At 38.0% G+C, this 15,000-nt stretch overlaps 2 protein-coding genes across 5 annotated transcripts in view; one reads left to right on the top strand and one right to left on the bottom strand.

Moving 5' to 3' along the window:
• The window catches only part of LOC138045234 (syntaxin-7-like), a 15,814-nt gene extending 3,880 nt beyond the window's left edge, over positions 1–11,934 (bottom strand). The window contains exons 1-12 of one of the 4 annotated variants that reach the window (XM_068891658.1): positions 11,821–11,887; positions 10,925–11,039; positions 10,163–10,280; positions 9,585–9,650; positions 8,339–8,402; positions 6,865–6,961; positions 6,157–6,234; positions 5,745–5,795; positions 3,070–3,143; positions 2,803–2,887; positions 1,199–1,271; positions 402–484 (exon numbers count right to left, since the gene is read on the bottom strand). In XM_068891658.1, coding sequence (XP_068747759.1) covers positions 402–484; positions 1,199–1,271; positions 2,803–2,887; positions 3,070–3,143; positions 5,745–5,795; positions 6,157–6,234; positions 6,865–6,961; positions 8,339–8,402; positions 9,585–9,650; positions 10,163–10,262 — 771 coding nt within the window. In that variant the 5' untranslated portion in view covers positions 10,263–10,280; positions 10,925–11,039; positions 11,821–11,887. Of the gene's footprint in view, positions 1–401; positions 485–1,198; positions 1,272–2,802; positions 2,888–3,069; positions 3,144–5,744; positions 5,796–6,156; positions 6,235–6,864; positions 6,962–8,338; positions 8,403–9,584; positions 9,651–10,162; positions 10,281–10,924; positions 11,040–11,820 lie in introns of all 4 variants that reach the window. The other 3 variants (XM_068891660.1, XM_068891657.1, XM_068891659.1) reach the window with 3 other exon arrangements.
• A 260-nt stretch (positions 11,935–12,194) lies between these two features.
• The window catches only part of LOC138045233 (nuclear receptor-binding protein-like), a 27,127-nt gene continuing 24,321 nt past the window's right edge, over positions 12,195–15,000 (top strand). The window contains exons 1-4 of the mRNA XM_068891656.1: positions 12,195–12,388; positions 13,096–13,218; positions 14,137–14,178; positions 14,897–15,000. The exon at positions 14,897–15,000 is cut by the window's right edge and continues 49 nt beyond it. Of these exons, the coding sequence (XP_068747757.1) occupies positions 12,260–12,388; positions 13,096–13,218; positions 14,137–14,178; positions 14,897–15,000 (398 nt within the window). The 5' untranslated portion in view covers positions 12,195–12,259. The remainder of the gene's footprint in view (positions 12,389–13,095; positions 13,219–14,136; positions 14,179–14,896) is intronic.

Genomic DNA, 15,000 nt, shown 5'->3' with positions numbered 1-15,000 from the left:
CAATTTCTCATCAATATTCCATAAACATCATCTTTAAACACCTTAGTAATGGCTTTCAAATCTCTTCTACATAATTCATACACGACTAAAGTGCTAAAAAAACCGTAAGCCAAAATATGTTTTATCGACTTTGTAAGACATACAATACTGATGAAAACTTGAAAATGTTCATGGCACCTGACGTTTTCAAGTTTACAAGCAACACTCTCATTGCCTTTCGTCCCCAAAAGCACTGAGGTAAAGATCAGTTTTGTCATAATTTTGTCTGGCTGTCATCAGCTGCACAGCGCGGAGTCACTAAAATAGCTTGACAGTGTCCCTTACAGATCCTAAATGTTAGATAACTCCCTGTCACAAAAAAGTACCCTGGTATTTAATGAAATAGTTTAACGTAAAAAGACCTGGAACAGGCTGGCTTTGCTCAGCTGCAGATTGGCTCCTTCAACATTGTTCTGGGCACGTTCAACATTGGCCTCTATTGAATCTATCACAATACGAGAAAAGTAACATTTCAAATTGGTAAAATAAGAACCTGCTTTCATATTTTCAGAGCGCCCAAATGGACAAACTGAGCCTGACATGATCTTAAAATGTAGGCTCTCATGTGCAGGTTTTTGAAAAGCCAATTGACTCGTCGTAACATACAGGGTTCTAGATCACTGCTAAATTTCTCGCTGTTTAAGTCTTGAATCTCTCTTCTCAGCTTTTAATAACTTTAAACTCAATTTTACACACTCACACACATTAAAACGGCACTCCAAAATCCTGGCACAGTAACAATGATTTGAAGCGAGCAGAGATGACGCAGTGGTGAGAGCCCTCACCTCCCACCAATGTGGCCTGGGTTCGATTCCCAGGCTCGGCGTCATATGCGGGTTGAAGTTTGTTGGTTCTCTACTCTGCACCGAGAGGTTTTTAAAGTTAAATTGATTTGGTTTCTCTGTATAGTGTGCCAGGTGCCAGAAGACTTGACAGTTGAATTAAGTTCATCATCTTCATTGATTCGGCTGTAGAGGATAAGTCCAGATATGTGCTCGTCACACGTATAATTTCTTGCACGGTTCCCTGATAAACCTTTTGCCGGTTCTGTTTACACAATTAACACAGGAAACACAGGAAAGGTACCGAGACTGAGAGTCCTCTAACACATTTTGTGCCAGAAGAAAGGGGAGCTCTAATAAACCTTTATTCCACTCACCAACCACATCTCCTTGTTCATAAACCATAGTTGCTAAGTCCCTGAATATTTCATTTATATCAAGGATGTCACCCTACAAAAATACCAACAACGAGTAAGTTGTCTAAATTTCAAAAAGTTACGACTTTCTGCTTTTTTCAAAAATTGCCAGAATACAGTTGTAAATTAGTTATTTCATAGAGCGGTTTTCAAATGAGTGTCGTAACACCAAAACCAAAGTAATTACTTTCGCCAATCAAAAAGGACAGAGACAATCCAGTAAACCAATCAAAACTCGAAGTCATTACACGCAGCCGACACAAAGCGCGGGAAAATGTGCGAGCCACGACTGGTTTTGGTTTCACTTCTGATTGGTTGAAAAAGTGGCGCGAGAACCTTGAACCAATCACTGTGTGTTCAAAGTAATGCAAAACCAAAGATTAAACCAAAGTAATTCGCTAATTACTTTCGACACTAAACCGCTCTATTTTGACCTGGTAAATGATGCTTGAACACCAGCAATTTCCGTAATCAGACAGGTGTACTAAATCATCAAGCACTATGTGGTTAAATACATGGAACGTAGATACAAAACTGCAACTTGTCAGCAATCTTTCCTCCTAAGATCTTCTAGAATATGGAAGACCTTGGCCAAAATTTAACAAATCGAAAGTGGTTCAGCGTTGTCTGTTCTCTTATCGACAACGATATTCGTCATCACAGTGGTCAAAATGTTGTGGACTCACGAGGCGTTATCCGAGTGAGTCCGCAACAAACCACAAAATGAGCGTTCCTGATTGGGTATTACATCGCGTGACAAATTGACGCGAGCATGACGCGAGCACTGTTGTCCTAGACTCCTATCGACAATGGCAAATTAGCCAATCAGATTGCCACATTACAAGCAATTGTGGTAAAAAGTGAAATTCACTTTGAAATTCAACAATCTATGATGAGGATCCATGCAAAGGGCACAACAACTCACAACAAAGTCATTGTTGGGTGAAGAAGGTTTGGCAGATGTTGGATGGTGTTGGCAGTGGTGTGAAAACCGAGCAACAACTCCCAACAATGTAAGGACATGCAGTGTATTATGGGAAGAATACGACCCACAAGACTTTGTGCAGTTACAAAACTCGGCTGCCATCTTGTTTTTAACATGTTAATGCATGGCTATCTCCATGGAGACCATATGTAATGCATGTGCATGGCCCAAAGATGTTGGAAGAGCTGTGCAAATGGATCCAACACTGTTACACTAAACTTCGGCAATAGTGGAACAAAAGAAATGTTTGACCAGCTTCAAACTTCAAGCAACAACAGATTACGCCCAACAACATCTATGCAACAGGGTGTGCAAACAGACGCGACATGTAACACCCAACAATGTTGTGTCAGTTTGCACAGAGCCTAACAGAGCGGAATCTACGCAAAGGGGCTGCATTCTTATTATTTCTTCTTATTATTTCTTATTATTTATGATTATTTCACTCCCTCAGTGGTAAGTATTGCATGGCCTCCCTCCACTCTATAACTTCAGCACATGCAGGCTGCAACTGTGCACTAATAAAAATCTAAGAACAATAAACAGTTTGAAGCATGTGAAAGACTTCACAAGACATTACCTCTATTTGTCTCAGTCTATCTTCTCGTTCCCTTATTAAAGATTCGTCAATATCAATCTGCATGTCCATTTGTTCCTGTTCTTGCCTGTCAATAATCAATGCACATGTCAAAAAGCTTCACTTTGAACGGTTGTCATAAATAAAGAAGAAAGACAAACTTACAATAACTTAACAATATGGGTTAAGTTCAAAGATGTTATTATTGCCTCTTAGGTACTCAAGTTCTGCTGAAAATAACATGCCTCCCAAGGTGACCAAATCACAAACCTTCTCCTGTCATCTTCTAAAAGGTTGGCATTTTCGTTTCCAAAGTCTGCTGCATATCTGCTACTATCTTGTTTCTGCAGGAATTACAAAATGAACTGAACTCTAGGATCAAAGGCAACAAGTCAAATGGTTCAGGTGTTGAGGAAGAGGCTAGATGTGACAAATTGCACCAACCGGGTGGGATAAAAATACTGTCATTATGAAAGAGAGAACAGACTCTACAGAACGCTAAAAGAAACAGTTGATGCAACCTCAAATGTAAATGTAAATGCTGTGTTTATAGTGAAACTGGAAGTGCACTTTAATAGCTATCAAGCTACAACAATTTGCAAAAATAGTGGAGACACTTCACCTTCTTGGGGCATTATTAATTTACCGGTTATCTCTCACACTGGAAATGTTGGAAACTTAAACAGTCAACATTGAAAGGGGGAAAGGGGAGGGGACGTGGGAAAGGTTTAAATTCTAGATACGGAAGGTATTGGAAGCTAGAAAAGGTGTTTTGAATGAAAGTGTCTCAACAATTTTGCAACTTGTTGTAGCTCACAGGCACCCCACTGAAAGAAACAATTCAAACTTAACAGAAACATGATTAAGAACCCCAATTGGCAGGAGGCAACTAGTTGGCTATTTACAAAGCCTGGCAGAGTTGAATCCAGGACAACCCAAAACAAATCCAAACCAGAGGTTAAAACAGGATTTGAACCAGGGCAACCGCATGCAAACCCAACGCCCTGACCACTGGACTACGCTTCCAGTTCACAGCAGATAAAAGAGGTCACTTTAACTTTCATACACTTGGATGAAAAGAATCCATGATTTACATATCATTGGGATTTTTGATGTCGGAAAGATCTCAACTCAAATAAATACCACATGCACTCTCGAGTGATAAGCAAACGTCAGAAACATTCCAACAAGCCAGCATCCTTGACAAGTTCCTTTGTTACAATAAATCATGCTCAAGTTTTGGAAACGTTTGTTCTGACCACAAGTGACCTCTTTCTTCTCCTAAACTATGGAGAAACAAGCATTAGCATAGACCGAATGCATAAATGGCGGCCAAAAAAATATTCTTTTGTTTATGTGCTAATTAGCCTCACTAGCCTCGTTTGCATGGACAAAATACAAAAGAAATGTTGCTTGAGAGCGAGGCTAGTGAGTCTAATGAGCACATAAACAAAAGAACACATTTTTGGCCGCCATTTATGCATTGGGTCAATGTTTTGCCAGCTGGGTGAGAAGCATGCCGTGGACTTTAGCCACTTGAGTTGGCATTCAAAAAATACTTTGACCTATCACCCAAATTTTGCAGAATGTTCTACTATGGATTTAATGATAAAAGGACGACTGCTTACACTCTACACGTATGCTCAGCGGACATTACTAAACCACGAAACAGTGAAACAGTTAATAGCTATAACAAAACACCCAAAAAACATCAAAACACCATGTACGACCCCACCATACATTGAATACTACCTGCCAAAGTTTGTTTTGAGATTGCTTGTAATCTCAGTCTTAATCTGAATCCTAATGTTCATCTCAATGAATAAGGTAATTCATTGTATGGTGGGGTCATACATGGTGTTTTGATGCTTCATTTCGCTCTTTCATTGTTTCGTTATGTCCATGCTCAGCCTCATTTTGAGGCAGAAACAAACTCAGTTGATTCTTGTATTAGCAACTGGTCACTACTTTTCTTGTTTTGAACAAGATAAATTCCATGGGGAGATGAAAAGCACCACAACTCCAAACTTGGGCATCACTAGTTAATAGCTATTTGTTAAAGTGCTCCTATGTCCAGAAAATTAATTATCCTTTTTCTTTGGATTTCAAAACTATGTTAAATTAACACTACGTGACACTATGTTTTAAGCCTTGATTTCAAAAAGACGCCTGTTTATTTTAACTGGAATTTTCGTATTTATTGGTCCACCATTGCTAACTTTAAAAATCTTGAGAGAGCTGGATCGAGCAGAAAATGACGTCAAAGACTTGCTAGTTTAAGAATGCAATGTGTGTGTTTGCGGCTGCATTAACATGCAGCACAGGAGTTATTAGGGCTTTCAGAATTTCAAACTTGTGTTTGGCTCAATATATAATAAGCTCCACTTACATTCTGAAATTTTAAGCTAGTGAGTAAATGATGTCACTTTTTCCTATCCAACCCTTTGAGGTCCAACTGGTCAGGTTTCAACACGAGTAATGGCAGACATATGAAATCCAAAACTTACACTCAAAGAAAACACAGCCTTTGGATAAAAAATCAAAGCTCAAAATCTTGCCAGTCAGGTGTTAAGCAAACAAACTTTCAAAATCTGAAGAAAAAAAAGGAAGTGATTTTTTGATCATAGTAGCACTTTAATTAAAGAACCATTAATTTTGTATTTAGACAAGTGTATTATAATACCAGAAACCCATAAGGGTTGAAACGCACGTAACCCGTGTTCACAGCTTCCGAATATTCAGTGCGAACTGATTGGTTGAATGTTTCAGTGCTAAGTACCATATTTGGAAACCCCTTGCTCTTGTTGTTCCAAATATGGTAATTAGCAAATTGAATATTCAGAAGCTTGTTTCCCAGCACACAAGGGGCCGTTACACGTTTCAACACTTACGGGTTTCTGATAATACTATTACAAATAATAATTATTCAAAATATTCTTTACAACCTCTGCAGCTCTTGTTGAACCAACCAATAACTTTTCTTGTTCAACCACTTTCTGCAATAGAATAATTATTTGGGAACAAGAGTTGGTTTGTATTCAGGATGAAATTTGTCAGACACCAAATCTGTCTCTTTTGTGTACTTTACAAGGACTGTACTTTGTTTTAAGGTCAGATTCAAGTCAAGGCCAGGGGAGTAGGCGTAGCTCAAATGAATGATGCAGTGAGAGGTCACAAGTTCTATTCTCAGCTACATACACTTCTGTTTCAACTTTTTCTCTGTTTTGTGTAGAGTTGTAAATCTAAATACCTGTAAAATGGAGCACTGATAGAGGGATGGGGGTTGAATGGCACATTGTAGGCTTCCAATGATACCAGCCTCAAAGCTGATGGAACAACTACCAAATTTCTACTTACATTTTGAACAGAGTAGTATCTTGAAATAGATTCCCTAAATTCTCCCTTAAGCCTCTCATGCTGCACTCTTTTTTGTCTCTGAATAAATAGCAAAAGAGCGAAAGAATTCGTGAATATTTACAGAAATTTCTACTTGTACACCTTGTTATTCTTTTTTGACAGCAAGGTTCTCAGTAAATAAAGTATATGGCAGATATATGGTGCACATTCTAAAATCTCTGTGGCATGCTCATTCAACTAAATAAAATTGAAAATTTAATGAGTTTATGTCAGTGTTTAACTCTGATTACCACAGAGACTGACCTCGTTTTCTAGGTCTGTACTGTGAAATTACGGATCCTCGTTTTTTCCTGTTGATTTATAGCCTTTGCGCTTTGCGCTTGGGCCATAAATTAACGGGAAAAAAACTTGGTGCGTAATTTTACAGTATAGACCTCGAACTCGGTTAGTAAGAGGTATTAAGTGTCATTTTCAGGCGTCAAAGATTAAGGTCCGAAAAAAGACAATGTAACAATAATTATTAGTGGAATCTTATTATTTCCACTTGGTGGTTCTTTGCAAAGAGTTGCAAGTATTTTAACTCATTCACCCCTCAAATTATTGTCGGGGATTAGACAGAGTAAAATATATCAAGTCTCACTCCTTGGAGTCAATGGGTTTTTATGGTTGATCTATAAAGAATAATGATTACCAGTGGTACACACTTACTGCAGATGGGCTTGTTCCACTACAAAAAGAACTCATCTCTTTTAAGTACATTGTTGTTTTTGTAGCTAAGTCATTAGTTGCTACTTGTATTCTGTGGCTGCAAAAAGTAAAATGACACAAACCAGAACTTGTATTTATAAATGAGTACCTTTACTTCCATTACGGCAATAAAAAAGTCTGCCAAAGGAGGCAGCTGTGTTCCCTCATTCTTTCATTAAATGTTGTGCTGATATTGCTTTAAGGATGTTCACGCCAATTGTTTCTGCGCATCCTTACTGCGCATGCAAATGCACACGCCACGTCATAAACGAGCGCGTGCGCTAAGTAATAAAATGAGAAATGATAGGGCAAAGGCCATTGCTATAGCTTTGCCTGGATTTAATGCTCTTGGACGTTCGGTGACACCTATTTTTCTTTCCAGAAACGCATTTTATTTACAATTATCTCCACGTTGTCCAAAAATGAACAAAAAATCAATGTGGGAAGTTAAAAAAATTTCAAGATTTCTGCTCACGGGACATCAAATCCTGCCATCTTGCGGCTGCAAGGCGCGTGAAACTGTGGTCGCTAAATGCGAACTTGATCTTTAAGGAACCTCAATAACTAACATGACCAAATTTATTTAGAATTTAGTTTTCAAAGATTGTCACAGCTGCTACAGATTCCCCTGGTACCTTCTTGATATAAGCATGCTTTTTTACTGATCTCTGCTCCCTCTTTTCTGGACAGTCCTGCTGTTTCTTGATCTTAAACTGACATTAAATATTGCTGTTCTTTTTTTTTAGATTTGCTTGAGTCACTGACATAGTTTTGAACGGCATTCAGATCATTTACAAAAGATGGACGCGATCCTCCCCCTTCACTAGACAATTTAAGCAATTGTCACTTTATAGAAACTAGAAAAATTCAGGCGAGTTCAAAGCAAAAGATTTGAACCCATGACCTCTGCGATGCTGGTGCAATGCTCTACCAACTGACCTATGAAGACGCACACCTATGAAGTTGGGAGACGGTCAATTTGTTGGGTTCATGCATCCCCGTGAGAGGACTGAAAAATGAAAGAAATGTATATTTAAAGTGCAGATGAAAGATAGAAGTGAGGTTAGGGTTTAGGGTTAGGGTTAGGGTTAAGGGTTTAGGTTTAGGGTTACGGTTATGGTTAGGGTTAGGGTTTAGGGTTAGTTTAAGTAATAATTGAACTTGAATTGACAATTTGTCACTTAAAGTGTATAGACACCCAAATATACATTTATTTCATTCGTTCAGGTCATTTGCTGAAGTTTAAAAGATAGTCCAATGTTGTTCTTAGTCAGTCATGAATGCAACTTGTTTCCTTTACTGTATTGAAGGCTTCTATAAAGAACTCACTGAATTGTGTTCCTTGGGTTGTGAAATCAGTTAGACAGTTATTGGTCAAACAAATGCTAACACATCAATGCAATTGATTACACTTGTAAATCATTTAGAAACTCACAGCTTCTCGTCTTGTCCATCTTTGCCTCCAATTAACTGCTTAAGGGTACGATCTAGTGCTGAAGCTAAACATTAAGTGAATGCAACATTTGAAATGGTTAAATAAATGCTGTTTAGTAAGGTTAACAAAAATGAAACCCAGGTACATGTACTTATTATTTAGGTTGACAAGCAGTTCTGTTATATTGGAGCATTCATGAGGTTCCTTGTATTTGAAAGCTTAAGGGCAATAATTTACTTTTTTGGAATTGTCTCTTTAAAATATACAGCATTGCAAGGTTACTGTAAAATGATATAATTTATGTAATCTAATTGACAGTTAACAACTGCATTGCTAAATGGATGTTGGGCGCAGCCAGCCTGCCAACCTGCCCCTCAACCGAGTAAGTCGACCCATGGCCAGCAATCCCTGTAACCCAGCCATGAGCCCCCATGCCAGGTGTCCAGGCACCCATAACACTGATAAATAGTGGAAGTAGGGGGAGGGAGGGGGGAAGCAAAAGCCCAATTGCACATTCAAGCACAGCACAAAGTGGTTGGTAAAATCTCAGATAAATTATCCTGTGCAGGGATGGAAACAAGGAAAACAAATTGATAGGTGATTTTTTGCTTGGGTGTTTAAATGATCATGACTTGCCTCCTCCCCCAGGCCAGGGAGGGGGTGTCAGGGTTGGTTCCTGCCCAGTCCCCCCAATCCAAGTTATCATCAAAGTTCTACATGTAGCCTGCAGAGCAGTGGTATTTTGATGGGGACAGAATGGAAATGTCACGGAGGGATCATGCCGCCATCTTGGATAGTAAAAGTGAAGAAGGGCTGGGGAGAGTGAAAGTATGTTCTAGGTGAGAGGACAATCAACTTACACTTGTAGTGGGGGAGGAGCCACTCAAACCAGCCCTACTCTGCTTTCAAAATGGTGAACTTACAAGTGCTAGGAAAAATAATGGTCTTTAACGAGCCTTTGATGCCAAAAAATGCCAGCTCTGCAGGATATCACAGTCAGGGACCTTACCATGTTATACCTGTTCATTGTTAGGGTTACCAGTTAAATTATCGTCACAGCCATGATAATGAAGGAGGAGGGAAGTCATTATAAAATGTCACAAGTTTAACAATCCACAGGGTCCCCTGACAATTTTTTTTTCTGAGCACACCCAAGTCACCCTCTGTAGTCAATGGATAACATTCTTTCTTTATTTTTCACCATGCATTAAATTCCCCATTACAATGATGACATACTGGTACTTACTATTACTATTAATTTGGAAGATGTTACTACTGACTGCATCAGCAAGCTCCTGAAATCCATCACCTACTAGAAAACAGAAGAATTTGACTTTTAGTTGGTGTGTGTACATGTAAATAATTATGGAGTTGCATAGTCTGAGTGCTAATGTATGCTACATTTGCCATTAACTGAGATGAAGTCCTGGTTAAATGACACCTTGGAGTGAGACATACTGAATAGATTTTACTTGTCAATTGGGAGTTGGGAGGGGGGGGGGGGAGGAGGAGGAACACAGTTCAGGAGTCATGTCCCCTTTAACCCACTGACTCCTAGTAGTGAGACTTAACATATTTTACTCTCTCTAATGCCAGATGATTTTACTTGCTGGTGATGATGGCACCACAAAACGATAATAACAATTGAATAAATTGGTGACAGAAGGGTTCAGCTCAAGTGAGTCAGTAGGTGGCTTTCCAACCCGGGTAACGCCAACCTGTCTGGCCTGATACATGTCACCAGTTGCAATGCAACTTGCATCAGCAGAGCCGTTAAGGTCTCATGACATTACAGTACAGTATATTCTCATGAAGATTACTTACCGCCACCTTGATGCCTTGATGCACTTCCAAAGCCTACAGCTACATTACTTGAAGAGAGAGTGCCATATGATGGCGGACTGCCAAACTCGTCACGAAGCATGAATGGAGACAATGATACCTAGCAAACAGAAGTTTTAGAAAGAAAAAAATCATTCACAAATATTTCTTGTCAACCTGATTTTTGGTGGTGAGGTGACAAGATTGCTGTGAGGGCCAGGGGAAGGTAATAGCCATGCATTATTCAAGACGAGGTGGAGTGGGGGGAAGATTATGTTGATGCCAGCTACTGGAAATGTGTAGTTCAAGAAGGGACCACCTGTACACTAGAAAATCTATTGTAGATTAGTGTGGCAAGTTGTACAAATTGAGAAAGTTATCAATTTTTCAATAATAATTTGAAAACCACAGGGTTGTCAGCAATAGAGAGTTAAATCCCAGAGCATGAACTGTGCAACTCAGCTGACAAGTTCGATTCCAATATAAGCCAGCGCAATTTCTGTCTTGATGTTCTCACAAAAGAATAATAATTATTCTTTTATAGTACAGCCCAGGAACTGAAGCAAATGTGCTTTTGAGTGATGGATTGGATTTCAATAATAATTATTGGCACTGGCACTATAAGACACTTACTTTTTTTTTTTTGCGAAAACTGAATGATTTTACCGGTAACTATTATTTTCAAAGAAATTGTCTCGTCAATTAATATTAAAATGCCATAACAATACAATATTATGGTGGGGGCATCAAACGAACACATCTCACTTCTGGTTGCCATCTGTCGCTCAAACTGCTCACAAATGCTCAAGTCTCGTCATCTTGGATCATCATCTTTGTATCCACATCCTCCTTTTTAGCCACTAGATGCTTGGATTTTTTTCTTCAAAGAAGCAAATTTCACCCTTCTGACAAGGTGCCCACCAAAATCTGAACCCTTCAAACTTAATTGCATTTGAAGTTAATGAGTCCCTCCGAAGACTGAAAAGGGGGGCAGCTTGTTTCCTTGTTCCCCAACTTACTTTCAAACTTGCTCTCATGTTTTGGATCCCTAACATTGTTTATGTTCCCTTTTTCCCTCAGAAAAAGTTGTGCTCAAAGTTGTGCTCAACTTTGCAACTGGCTCATGACACTGCTAGTGCTTGAAAGCATCCTACAAGTCCACTTTCCCTGAAGATTTCTGGGCAATCAGTGATCTTCACTACTGTAATTTAAATATTATTTTACTCTAGAGATTGAACGTACTTTACTAATCCACTATGATTTCTAGTACATACATTTCAAAAGGTGTCGAAAAAAAGGGATTGTTGAGATGTCAGCCAATTAACTCACAAAACTTCCTCCTTGCAAAGGGTGATAAGAGATCATACTTGACAGCTTTTGAGCTCAATCCTGGTTACTTTACACAAGTAAGCTTATAATTTGATGAGAATTCTCTTTGCATAATTTTCACTAGCTCTTTCCGCGTGGTTTCCTACAAAGCTTCCGGAAACATACGAATTGAAATAAATCACAAGATAATCATGCATGATCATCCTAGAAAAGATCTTGCACGCAATAACACGACCTATGAAAATGAAAGCCGATGACTTATGCACAGAGACAGACTGCGAAACTATAATCGTTTGCATAAGAAGTGTGCAAAAGTTGCACCTTGGACTCACCCTAAATATAAACGAGAAGCGGTCTAAAAACTTCCCCTGAACAAAAAACCTCTCTCAAGGGTGAAGATAACTTCTTGCTTGGATGGGCACAATTTCACCAGTCCAGAGAGCCTGGGCAACCGCACCACTCACCCTCCCACAATTATGAATAGGTCAAGCCCAAGAAAAAAAAAACGGACGGACCAAAAAAAAAAGGTAAATTCGCGATAAGAGCCCTTTTTTAGACTGTGTCTATCGTCTTCTAGTTTGAGCTCCATCACATGGGCAGAAAGAGGGGAAAATTAATTACAAAAATACAGCAATTTATACCCTGGAGGGGTAAGAGGATCCGAAGTTGCCTTGTCACCCTGTCAAGGACACTATATGGTGGTGTTACATAAGGCCTCTTTGCGTGCCACAGAGCTTCAAGCCACTCTATGGTCTTGAATTTATTTCAAAGATGGCTGGTAATCTTCCACTTGGAATAAACACGGTTCAGCCAGAGCATTCAGGTGATGAAAGTGATGATGACGATGACGATGTGGTGGAACAAAGTCCTTGTGGACGATGGGAGAAGAGAAGGCAAGAGGTAAGTTGAGTTCAAATTTGATAAGCTTAAGTTACATAATTTTTGTACTCGCATTTATCTTCAAAAACATTTGTTGATATCCCTCGTGAGACATTTTCTGTGCAAGAGAAATTTATGGATTGAGTCTTGAAATGGGTTTACTTCGAGGGAAAAGACGAAGAGGCTGTTAAGATTCAATTCACATTTCATAAATTAAATGTAATATAACGTAACTTCTTTGATGACATGTAAGCTGGAATAAAAAATAGTGTTTCCAACTGAAATAAACAAGGGTTTCCGGCTTTTAAAGAAAAAATTCTTATTTGGGAAAATTACTTAGGAGAATTATTTTATTATCACTTAAGAAAGGAAATGTTTGCTGCATTCATTGTTATAATAATAATAATAATAATAATAATAATAATAATAATAATAATAATAATAATAATAATAATAATAATAATGTTATCATTATTGTTAATGTACTAATAATTTTCTGAATAATAGCAGTATTCAGAGTTTTGAAGAAAAACATGACTCTCTTAACTGAGTTAAGTTTGACAGACATGTTTTAGCAGATGTCGCCCATCTTCAATTTGAAATTATAACAGACAGTGTGCAAGCGTCCTTTACTATTTACACTACAACATACTATCTTTTATTTACACTAAAGATAATGTAGCAGACGTATAATTTTGTATCTGCGGAAATATTTCTACTAACATTAGGTGATGCAGCGAGATGTCCCTGGGATTGATCATTCATTTCTTGCTATGGACACTGAGGAGGGTGTTGAAGTTGTATGGAATGAAGTACAATTTTCAGAAAGGAAGTACTTTAAAAGTCAAGAGGTGAGTGTTGACCCATCCAGTCTCATTTTGACCAATAAATTAATTAAGAGTCCATTATGAATTTTGATTTTTTATTCTATGCCTTATGAGATTAATGTGTACAGTAACTGGTAATTTCATGGTGCAAAGTTTTGGGAAAAATTCCACTGACATTTTCCAAGACAGTTCTAACAAGAAGATGTTCTTTAAGGGAAAACACCTCTCTTCAGCACTTTCAAAGGTCTTTCAAAAAGGGGAAATGATTTTTGATGAAAATTTCTGGCCCCTGAAAGGGGCTAGCATTTACAGTCTGTAACAGCACAACATGGTAGTGATCGTATTGGGTAGGCCAGGTGAAAGTTACTTTGGAGGTAATTATTATTGTAATAGTTATCTTTTCGTAGACAAACTGCCGTGTGAATGTTATTATGCAGCGGATATCCATTAGATTCATTTCCATTTGAGCAGAGAAAAAAAAAATTGCTTATTATTAAAATAAGTAATTTTTTAGCACATTTTTGTGTCTTTTTAAAACTGCAATTTTAACTGAATTTTAGTGTACAATAGTTAAAATGTAACTAAATTTGTAAGTTCTTGTATAGGATATTTTATTATTATTATTATTATTATTATTTATCTTTAACTTAAATTGTATTATTACTGTAGAAATTATTAGCCTTAGCCAGTTTGAGTTATTCGTTGTAACAAATATTTTAGTCATGTGAAAGACCTTTTTAGCAAGTATATCTGAGAATAAATAAAGATGCGATGATGTTTTTTATTTGATTATCATGAAGCTTCAGGAGTTTAACCCAATGCAATGTGGCCGATACAGAGGACATTTCTTCAACGAGTAGATCAAGAGAGAGGGGATTTTCAGTTTCGTTCCAGCCATTGGTTGGGACTTGCATTATTTGTTCTGTTTTTTCTTTCTTTCAGGAAACTGTTAAAGCTGTGTTTGAGAATCTAATTCAGTTAGATGTAAGCACATCTCACTTTTCATTCTAACTTATTATTTTAAGCAACCAAAACTTTTCATGTAATCATCCCAAAAAATTAGGGAGGCGGAATGTGGTCCATCGGTTAGGACGCTGGGTTTGCATGTGGTTACCCCGGGTTTAAATCCAGTTCTAACCTCTGGTTTGGATTTGTTTCCAGTCTTCCCAGATTTAACTCAACCATGCCAGTTGGGGTTCTTAATCATGTTAATGTCTGTTACTAGTAAGTCTTGAATTGTTTCTTTCAGATTATTAAAAGTGGGGTGCCTGCATGTGAACTAGCTTGAGAGCTAATTGCACTTCCACTATAAACAAAGCATTTATTTTATTTTATTATTATTATTATTATTTTTAATGCATGTACCTGGTTGTATGGACTTTGTCTGTTATTGAAATGAAGGAATATTATTGAAATGAAAGACACGTATATCCAGCTATTTTGAAACACTGCCCAGATGTCTTTCATTTCAATAGCAAGAATGTACCGTTTGGACAATTTCAGGCCTAGCAGTATGGTGGGACAATGATGTTATTGTTCTTGCATGTCTCCTAAGACCTACATGTATATCTCACTGGTAAAGTATCTTCAGGAACTAGTAATCGGAAGGTTGTAGGTTAGACTGCTCCAAATTTTTCAAAGTATGCCCCGAGTCAACATTGAAAAAATATCATTTCTTCACTTTTTCTGTTGTTGTTTACAGCATGCAAATATTGTGAAATTCCACAAGTTCTGGACTGATGCTCGATCAGAAACACCTCGTGTTATTTTCATTACTGAATACATGACGTCTGGCTCACTCAAACA

This window comes from Montipora capricornis, chromosome 4 (assembly GCF_036669925.1).
Source record: "Montipora capricornis isolate CH-2021 chromosome 4, ASM3666992v2, whole genome shotgun sequence".
NCBI classification, from domain to species: Eukaryota; Metazoa; Cnidaria; class Anthozoa; order Scleractinia; family Acroporidae; genus Montipora; species Montipora capricornis.
The sequence above is the reverse complement of the archived record's forward strand: the minus strand, read 5'-3'. Positions and strand labels throughout refer to the sequence as shown.